Source organism: Vicia villosa, linkage group LG6, assembly GCF_029867415.1.
Source record: "Vicia villosa cultivar HV-30 ecotype Madison, WI linkage group LG6, Vvil1.0, whole genome shotgun sequence".
NCBI lineage: Eukaryota > Viridiplantae > Streptophyta > Magnoliopsida > Fabales > Fabaceae > Vicia > Vicia villosa.
Window position 1 is genome coordinate 56,256,947 of NC_081185.1, and position 10,275 is coordinate 56,267,221.

At 32.6% G+C, this 10,275-nt stretch overlaps 1 protein-coding gene across 1 annotated transcript; it reads right to left on the reverse strand.

Annotated features, from left to right (window-relative positions):
- Window positions 1–458: 458 nt before the first annotated feature.
- Window positions 459–6,971, reverse strand: LOC131613694 (SNF2 domain-containing protein CLASSY 4-like). Its single transcript, XM_058885341.1, has 9 exons — window positions 5,793–6,971; window positions 5,538–5,693; window positions 3,499–5,321; window positions 3,242–3,302; window positions 1,364–1,698; window positions 1,167–1,237; window positions 981–1,036; window positions 710–760; window positions 459–563 (listed from the first exon to the last, which is right to left on the reverse strand). The coding sequence occupies exons 1-9, from the start codon at window positions 6,969–6,971 to the stop codon at window positions 459–461; spliced, it is 3,837 nt and encodes a 1,278-aa protein (XP_058741324.1).
- Window positions 6,972–10,275: the final 3,304 nt, after the last annotated feature.

Sequence of the window (10,275 nt, forward strand, 5' to 3'; positions counted from 1 at the left end):
TGCTTCATCTGTTGCACCACCCGGATTTCAAGGGCAAAAGAGTGCCGCTGATTACCTATATATAATCAAAACTAATAATATGCACACACTTAATAAAGTTAGTAAAGCTCATTAAAAACAAATGTATATACTAAAGTACCCATCTATTATCTTGATCATAATATTCTCTCAAGGCTTTATATATTTTCGCTGTCAATTTAAACTCTTTATGGCATTGTATTCTCGATGCAAAGTTAAAACTATACGAAGGCGTAATTTAATTCTGTGTTTATCCAGAAAAACGACGAGCTTCATAATCCGTTGGAAAACTAAGTATTTTTATGTGCCTATTTTATCAAAGATGTATCCTATTCTATTTTGAGGGAGAATGATACAGTTTAAATATTTGATTGTATTCAATTATTTAGAATTATTTGACTATTGCTTTTTTTTGGAGAAATTCATACTAACAAACTCCCTTACTTTGGTTCTATGCATGGTGTGCATATTTGTTTTCCTTTACCACTTCTTCTTTGAGTTAGGATTTCCTTTATGCCTCCTTGATTACTGACACGTGCAAGTGTCTGTAATCAACATGACACCGGTATATGTGGTTTACATTCTATCACATCAATTTTCTTAAATTATAATTAATGTTTACGTGTCAGTGTCGTGTCTGGAGTCTACGTAAGTTATAATGCATGGTAGTTATAAATTATTAACAAATTACCTCAGAATCAGTTTGTCCAAAGAAGGCTTGTTTTCCAAGCAAATAGTCCACCTGCAGAGAGGAAAACAGAATCATGAATTATAGCTAGAAATCTCTTACTCGGTTATTTGCAAATACTGGCTTACTCCTAATTGACTGCAACAACCAAATTCTATTATCATTTTATTGCATAAATTAGATTTGAGAAATCACTTTTTCACACCACAAGTTTCATAATTGTAAGATTGAAACAATAGTGTGTTACACAACAAGTTGAATTAAAAACTATTACTGTAAAACTCATATTCAGTTTTATGCTTTCAGCAGTAGAAGCATTGGATTTAGAAGCTGAAAACATTCAAAATGCTTTCAGTAGTAGTTTGCATTACTGTTTTACCAAGACATAGCCCACATACAACCAAATCTATTGTAATACCAATGTTACTTTAAGTCATAATAAGATGTTAAATATACCAACCTATTCTAGTAGCATTTGATTTCATAAGGGGTTGTGCCAGTGCCAACGCCGGCATGAGAGTTAACTCTAAGCTGGTACAGAGTCCATACAACTGTTTAAGTTTGAATCAGACTCTCCTAAGCATTGTTGCTCATTTAATACTGCAGTTAAACTATTAAGTCGTGAGAAACAGAAATTCAAGGATGCTACCTCAACACCACTGAATCGGACGAGACAAACTTTCAAACTGATAATAAGATTGCAGCCTCCATCGAGAGAAACTGAAAGTTTCAGATAAGATCAGCTTCGTTCTACCGGTAGAAAGTACAACAGTCTGAAGCCTGACATTGTTTCCACGCCTAAGAACCTCATATAACCGGCACACAACTACCTTCTCAAGCATTGCTATAGAAAATAGAAAGAAGGAAGACGACCTATCAGTACTGCTGGACGAAAAAACAATAGTACCGCAATCTGCATCGATACCAAATCCTACACAGCTCCAAACTGACAACCATTCCAACTCCAAGGTCAGATATCTTCCAAGGAACTCCTAAATGGCGCAGACGTGAATACTATTCATCTTAGTTCCAGCGAACTCGCCGTTGCCGGAAAAGCGGGGCAATAGAAATAAAGAACACTGAATTATGGGACAGAGCCCGCAACAACCCATCAATGACCAAGCTAGCTCTGCGAAGACCTACTAATACGAGCCTCCGATTCTAAGTGCTGATACAATCACTGCCACTTGAACCACCACCTAACAATCAGCAACAAATACGCCTTGGAAAGCAAACAAGCCCAGCCATCCACAAAGCAAAACCACTTGAGCCATATATGCTCAAAACTCAGAGATATAAGATTAACTTCAAAAATATCTCTAACACCGGATCGCATTTGCCACTGACGCCGGCAGCACACCAAAGAAATAAATGATAAGCTCACCAGACCAATGCACCTGACAGATCAAAAGAAATCTTGACCCTTTTGTTGCTCCTATTGCAACACACCTCTGGGGCATTGACTTCTCGGTTCAAGAGATCCTAGACTGATTGATCAAATTAAAGAATTTCAAAAAAATTCCATTGTTTTGGGAAAGCAAAAAAGTTGATTGATCAGGCCCAAACAAGGATGAAAAACCTAACAGGATTTAAGATAGATCAACGCTACATCATACAAAAGTAAATCAACTTTCTGCAAGATTAAGTGTAACTCTAAGTTTACTTCCTCTACAATGCCAAAATTCTTGCTTGCAGGACAAGAGCCTAAAACCACTTTTGCTAGTTTTCATATTTGGAGGCTGGCCATAGAGTGCTTGTTTAACTTTACAAATGAAGATTTCAACCTCCTAATTCCACCAGAAAACTTCTTAAAGGCTAAAAATAACTAAAAACGGTTTCCCTTCCAGATACTTTTTCGAATACTATCCATGTTATTATGAATCTATCACTTCAATTGGTGTTTAGTATGATATCCCTTGGTTTTATTGGACGTCTTGAGTTTAAACTAATCACTTTCTTCTTCCCAAGCATTACACATTTACACTCTATGGAAAAATAGTATAAGTCCAAGCAAAGCAAGGTTTAGATCAGTAGGACTTACAATTATGTAAAAAATAAAATAAAAAATTGTGAAAATTAATGAATACTTGAAGTTTACACCAATATCTCAAATTATCTTTGAAAGACTTGATTATTCATCATTATTAGCACTCTTTCTTTCTAGACAATTATCAATTTCTGGTCTAACATTACTTGATGAATCACAAGAAGCATGTCTTGCTCAGCCATTTAATCATATAGTGGAGTAACCCTACACAAAGTCTGATTTTCCCATGGCTTTAAGGAACGGTATTCAATCTACTCGAAATCCTCGTTTCATCGTTATTTTTTTAAGTTATCACAAGGAACACACAGATGGGAAGACTCGGGAGAATCACCACAAAAAAAATAAGAAAAGACTAAAATTATATGCATAATAATTTTGTGGGGACCAAAACATGTCATTTTTCTTGCAAGGATCAAAAGCAAACCTTAATAATTTTTTAGGAACCAAAAACATCTTTTAACCCTAATAATAATAATAATAATAATAACAATAACAGTTAAAGTGAGCATCACATGAACTTGTTTTGTATAGTGAGCAATATTGAAGAATCTGCAAAAACAAATAAAGTTACATTAGACGCATGAACTGAATTAAATAAAGCAGCGACAATTAAATCTAATCAAAAACATAGAAACAAGATCAACCGCCAGAAATTATTTTACCTTGGACATTCATTCATCATAATCAATAATAATAACTCTCCACCAAATCTCTTTCCTTCGGCTGCACCACACACTCGACAAACATGTCTTTAAGTTTTTTGTGCCGAAGCATTCGATCAAGAATACCATCTTCAAAGTTCACCGCACGGTTTTTTCCCTTGCCATTATCCGAAAACACTAGTTCAGACAACCGGTCCTTTTCGGCCTGTTTGCTATATTTGACACACTCGGCAGTCCCGTGCATGAGTAGATGGTACGTGTACACGACTCTCTCTTGTCCAATCCTATATGCTCTACTGATAGCCTGTCGTTCGACAGAAGGATTCCATACAACATCAAGTAGCACAATCCTTGAAGCTCCAACTAAGCTAATTCCCTCGGAACAAGCTTTCGTACATGCAAGTAGAATCTTAGCTTTGCTGTTTGCATCATTGAAGTTATGGATTAAAGACTGTTTTTCCTTCAGATCAATCTTGCCATCCATGTAGAGTATTTCCTTCCCCTCGGCCCAATTGAAGATTGAGTTTAATTGCTCAATAATTAAGCGTAAAGGAGCGGTGAATTGGCTGAACACAAGGACTTTTTCATTAACAGCATTACAAAGATTAACAAACTCCACCAAAAATTTTGTTTTGACGCCGACATGTGGATCCAATCTAACTTTTTCAAGTCGTTCCTTGTCGACAATAGATTCTTCTTTCTCCAAAAGTTTGCATTTTAGGAATAGTGATGGATGGATTGAGGCCAGTATCAGCTTATGTTCAAAGTTCAATATGCCCTGAGAACTTTGAATGCTCTCAAGAATTTGCTTCTGTAAACTGTCTGGCCTCAAACGAAGCACACAATCTCTTAACCCTGGAATCTTCTTTTGAAGAATCGCGCCTTTGTAAACATGAACAAAGGGATCCATTAGCAACTTCAAATGCTTGATCTTATCATCAGTAGAATTTCCTGTTGTACTGTTTTCAGCAACTGGTTCCCAACTCCACTCTTTTGCTGCTTTCTTATGTTTTTGGCAAAACTTTTTCAGCTTGTGCGGTATCGTGTTAGGAAAAGAAGGCTTCACTATGCTAAAGGTGTTGTACAGTTCCAAGAAATTATTCTGGAAAGGAGTTCCAGAAAGCATAATTCGCTTCTTTGTTTGAATTTTTGACAACACCTTCCAAACACGACTTCTTGCATTTCTTGGCGTATGTCCTTCATCTAGAACCAACAAACCTGGAGCTTCAAGTAAAGCCTTTCTCATATAACTGTTTTCTTTTCTCTTTTGTAAAGCCCCTTCTCCGCCTGCTAGCTTCTTGAACAAACTGTAACTGATTCCCAGAATGCTCGTTTCTTTGAACCACGAAATCAGTTTAGCCATTCGTGTCTCGTCGGTACTATGCCACTGTGAATTAGACCAATTAGTTGCATTAACAACATCATCAAGCTCTTTAACAGATAACTCAGGATTCTTCAAATTGTGAAATGGAACACCTATGTCCCATTTTTTGAATTCTTCTTCCCAAGTAAGCAACAAACCAGCAGGAGCAACAATGACCGGCAAGCATTTTGGAAAAACTTTTAAATAAGCCTTGAGAAACATGATTGTCAGCTTTGTCTTTCCAGTTCCCGGAGCATGTGAAATAATGCAACCACCCTCCCTTTGAAGATTGGCATTCTTTAACCCTTGAAGTTCAATGTTTCCTACTAACTTATTCCAAATGAACTCAAAACCTTCTTGTTGGTGAGAATATAAGGTTTGTTTTACATCAGGAATTAGGTCCCAAACTGTTCTTTCGTCGTACGAGAAATTAGTCCCCAAGTCATTATTAAAAACATTGAAGTAGGAGTCATGAAAGTGTGAGACATTTGCATCACCAAACGACACCCTTTGTCCGGACCCTTCATAAGGAAATTTATCAACCTGGGTCATTGAAGTGGGAGTCATGAAAGTGTGAGACATTTACAACACTATAGCTGCAATTAGAAAAAAACTAAGCAAGATAGTGTATATATATATATATATATATATATATATATATATATATATATATATATATATATATATATATATATATATATATATATATATATATATATATATATATATATATATATATCAACATCAGACCATGCTTACCACTTGTGGCGAGACATCTTTAATATCAGTGACAACCCAACCACATCGCCTGCAATATACACCAATCTCTTCGTCGAGACGAATGTCATGATCACATTCAGAGGATGAACTTTCCATCTTTTCCTTCACAGCTTTATTGGTCCCTAAATTTCCCATCTACACAGATAGCTAGATCAGCTTAAGCACTAGTCTTGTAGTTCAAAAATTAAAATTAAAATGCTTATAAATTTAAATATTCTTAAGGAGGAGGATTACCATGGATTCAGCTTCAAGTTCTCTAAGGCTTGTTTCCATTTTATCCCATAGTACTTCCTCCTCCTTCTCGCTCTTGGTCTTTTGCACCTTCTCCGCCTTTTTAAGGCTCCATATCAATGGAGCTGTCTCAGTACAAACAGGTGGTGATCTTGTATCACGCCGAATAACATCTTTCATCTCCAACACAGGTGAATCATTCTGAATTCTACTATTCTTGTTTCCCCAATAGTATCCAGCAAGGAGTTCGATTAAACGCAACTCCTTCGGCAAAAAAACTGTGCTTTTTCCCCTTTGATTCAAACGCAACTCCATGGATTCCTTCTTCTCGCCACTACTGCTGCTAGCTCTACCTTTATAATCACTTTCCTTCCTCTCAATCATCTTCTTCTGTTTTGGTTTAATAGAATCACTTTCAACCCCAACACGTAAACCTCGAACAGATTGTACATCATCATCACCACCACCACCACCACCACGGCTATCATCACTTTCAAAAACATCATTCACATTATCAACTAGAAATTCTTCATCACTAGTCTCAATTTCCTCACTTTCTTCACCATCATCAAATTCATCTTCTTCATCATCATTATAATATTCTTCCAACCCTCCTTCACCAACAATATCTCCACTTTGTTCCTCATTTTGGATATTAATGCCGTCAACCTCAAATTTGTTCTTGTTAGGATATCCCAACCATTCCTCATCTCCAACCTTATCAGCATCAGCATTATCAACAATTTCTACTTGTTCAACACAAGCCTTAGAAAATTTCTTATCAGAAAAGTTCAACTCCTCTTTATCTCCTTCCTCGTCACTGTCAAGGCAAATAACATCATCAGCATCACCAACAACATTTTCTACTTGTTCAACACAAGCCTTAGAAAATTTCAACTCCTCTTGATCTCCTTCTTCGTCAGTGTCAATCCAAATAACATCATCATCATAACCCTTAGAAAATTTCGACCACTCTTGATCTCGTTCTTCATCACTGTCAATGCGAATAAAATTAACTTGTTTATGCCACACAAGAGACTCTTCATCTGACTTGCTTTTTTTAGAGCTCAAACACATGTCACTTCTTCTACGCTTAGTTTTCAACGAACATGAGCCATGAAATGGAACACTACCGAACAGTGAAACATTCTTACTTTGAGTAATACTGGAAGCACCATCCATTGAAACAAACACAATAATGGTTTGTTTACAGAGAGTAGGAATGTGATGTGAAGAGATATTATAAGAATGGAAGTAATATAGTATGGCGCCAAAGTAGAAGAAGAGCAATCATCATCACTTTTTCTACGTTTGAATTTATAATGAATAATTAGATTTTTATATTCTTCTTTCCTTTTTCAATGTATATTTAAGAGTCTGATATTGGTTAAATTAATATAGGAATAATTAATTATTTCACTCCCTCACTTAATTATTCACACATTTTAAAAAAGTGTATAAAAATACTAGTATTCCTTATTATGTATTGGAAATGATGAAATTTTTATTAATAAGAAGTATAATTTAACATTTTACTATAGTGTCTCCTATCATGTATTGAAAATGATAATTTTTATTAATTAAAAATATAATTTAAAAAATGTATTAAAAATTAAAATAAATTATTTATTTTGAAACAGTATTCTATGCCAAATGAATAACTTCATTACTAGCAATGAGAGAGTAGTAAGTACTTTTTCTACTAGGAAAACTTATGAGAAATGATTATTATTTTGTTTTAATAGAACAAATTTTACACATTCATTGTGTAAAATGCATCAAGTGAAATGTTGCTTTCCAGGTTAATTTTAAAAATATTTTGATAAATTGGAGAAATACTTCTGATATCGCACGGGGTTGTTATTGTTATAGATATGATTGTTATATTAAACTAGAAAATACCCACGCGGGTCCCGTACGTAATTGTTATAAATACTACAATATTACCAGTGTTTTAAAAATTAGACAATTCATCAAACTTGTGAAGAGTGTTTTAAAAATTAGACAATTCATCAAACTTTTGAAGGTATTAAGTTACTGATTCATTGGTTGAAATACTAGGTTATTAATCAAACCGTATAACTAAATCGAATAATTTGATTAAATAAATTGGTCTCTATTATAATACTATATATTTATTAAATCGGTCAAACCTGATGACTTAGTCTCTAAAAAATATCACAACACCTAGGGGTGCTCAAAACCAAACCTACCCAATAGAAAACCGCAAACCAAACCAAACCAAACCGAAACCGCAAAAAACCGCATTTGGTTCGGATTAGTTTGGGTCATTTTTTAACAAAACCACACGGTTTGGTTCGGTTTGCAATTTGTATTTTGTAAACCGAACCAAACCGAATCAAACCGCATTATGTTACAACCTAAATTTTACTTAACTCACATCCAACCCAAAATTAAACCTATTATACATTAGCCTTATGAATGCGAACAATTTTCTCATCCTTACACATGTAATTTCGGTCCCGATTTTCTCAAATCTCTAATAACATTATTTTACCTTCTTTGCTACATACATCTTCCCTCTTCTTCTATAATCTTTACTCTCCTATATTCTTTCTTTTTCACCTTCTCATTTTTATGTAAATGTTCCGTATTTCAGTTTCATTTTTATCGCACATCTTCTTCTCTAATCTCTCAACACTTTTTTTTTCACCTTCACTAATCTTTCGTCTCTTCTATTTTTTTTTCATTATAATAATTTTATATTGTTTTATGCTATTATTTTATGTTTAATATTCCACTTTTGTCTAATTTAATTTTTGCATATTACATGGAAAATTGTTGTCAAAATATGACGAGTTTTGTTGTTATTTGTTAGTGTATGAATGTCTAAATATAAAATTATGTTGTCATATATATGTATGAATGGGTCAATAAAATATTTGTACAAAACCGAACCAACCGAACCAAACCAAACCGCATTAGTTTGGTTTGGTTTGGTTCGGATTTTTTTTAAAAGTTAACCGAACCAAACCAAACCGCACTATTTTTTCTCTTGCGGTTCGGATGATTTTTTTCGTCAAAACCGCCCAAACCGCACCGCGAGCACCCCTAACAACACCTACAAAATTTTAAAATTTTAAAATATCATAATTTCACATATTTATTCTTAACATTCAAATTCTAAATATAATACAAAATTTTAACATTCAAATTCTAAATATAATATAAAATAATACAAAATATTAATTTAAATAAATTTTAAATGAGGTCTAATTGCAAACGAGAAAAAGTTGTTCCAAATAAGGTTTGAATAAAATCTAATTATATTTTAATTATATATTTTAAAAAAAATCATGAAAACGGCGTCGTTTTGTGTGAAAAAAATAGAGCATGCATTTGAATCACCGATTTTTTAAAACCACTGGTTCATCGATTTTTTCCGATTTTGATCGGTGCAATAGCATACCTGATCCAGCAATCAGACCAGACCAATAATCCCTTTAATTTTCGATCCAACCAGTCCGACCGACCGGTTCAGTCCGGTTTTAAAACACTGAATATTACTACTATTAGGTAAATGTTTGCTAATTATACAATAGATAATATATTTGATAGATTAAATAAAGTATCTTAAAATTTAATTGATAGAATTAAAATTAAATAACATAAATAAAAAATCATTAAATACTCTGACACTTTTAACATTTTAATAAAATAATTATAGTTTTTATAGTTTGATTATTAAAAATATGCATTAAATTATCTAAATTAATGTTTACAAATTAAAAATAATAATTTCATATTCAAAATTTATATTGAGATTTTTATGTATTATTAACTAAGTGCAATTTATTTTAATATTATATAATATAAATATGTGTTTCTATTTCTTTTACATATTTATCGATAGAATTTTTTATTCCATTTGTTTTACTTTTTTTTTATATATTATAAGTAAATATTTGTTTACTATTTTGATAACAAATATTTTCTACATATTATTTCAATGTACTAATCTCAAATATTTGTAATGAATACATATCTTTCTTTTTAATATTAATTAATATTTTAAAAAAATATTAGAAAAATTAATTTAATTTATTGATTAATGATAAAGTATTTATTTTATAGATTAACCGTATATTCCAATAACATATTAATTTACTTCATTATGAAAAAATTGAAAAAGTGTGGAAAATTCATTAATATAACATATTTATTCTTTGCTACTATTGGGAAAACACTAACTATTTAATTACACACACATCCTGACTGTATACAACTAATTTATAATAAATATTATCACTTTTATTTTAATGTTGGACATTTGATATGTAGATAAAGTTACAATAATCATTAGAAATTCATTCCCAATTGTAAGATTTAAGATAGAATTGGGAACGAAGTATCCGACTAATAATATAAAAAAATTATATTAATCAATAACACATATGTATTGTTTATTTTATTTTGATGAACTGAACATAATCAAGTGATGGTTGCTTATATATACAGGTATTGA

What these genes read in the sequence shown, in the direction of transcription:
- LOC131613694 (XM_058885341.1), bottom strand. Translation starts at nt 6,971, where the DNA reads ATGGATGGTGCTTCCAGTATTACTCAAAGTAAGAATGTTTCACTGTTC. An exon ending in TGCTCACTTTAACTGTTATT is followed by an intron (nt 1,699 to 3,241) that starts GTTATTATTATT and finishes TGCGCCATTTAG; the next exon opens with GAGTTCCTTGGAAGATATCT. An exon ending in ATCAAATGCTACTAGAATAG is followed by an intron (nt 1,037 to 1,166) that starts GTTGGTATATTT and finishes GAATGTTTTCAG; the next exon opens with CTTCTAAATCCAATGCTTCT.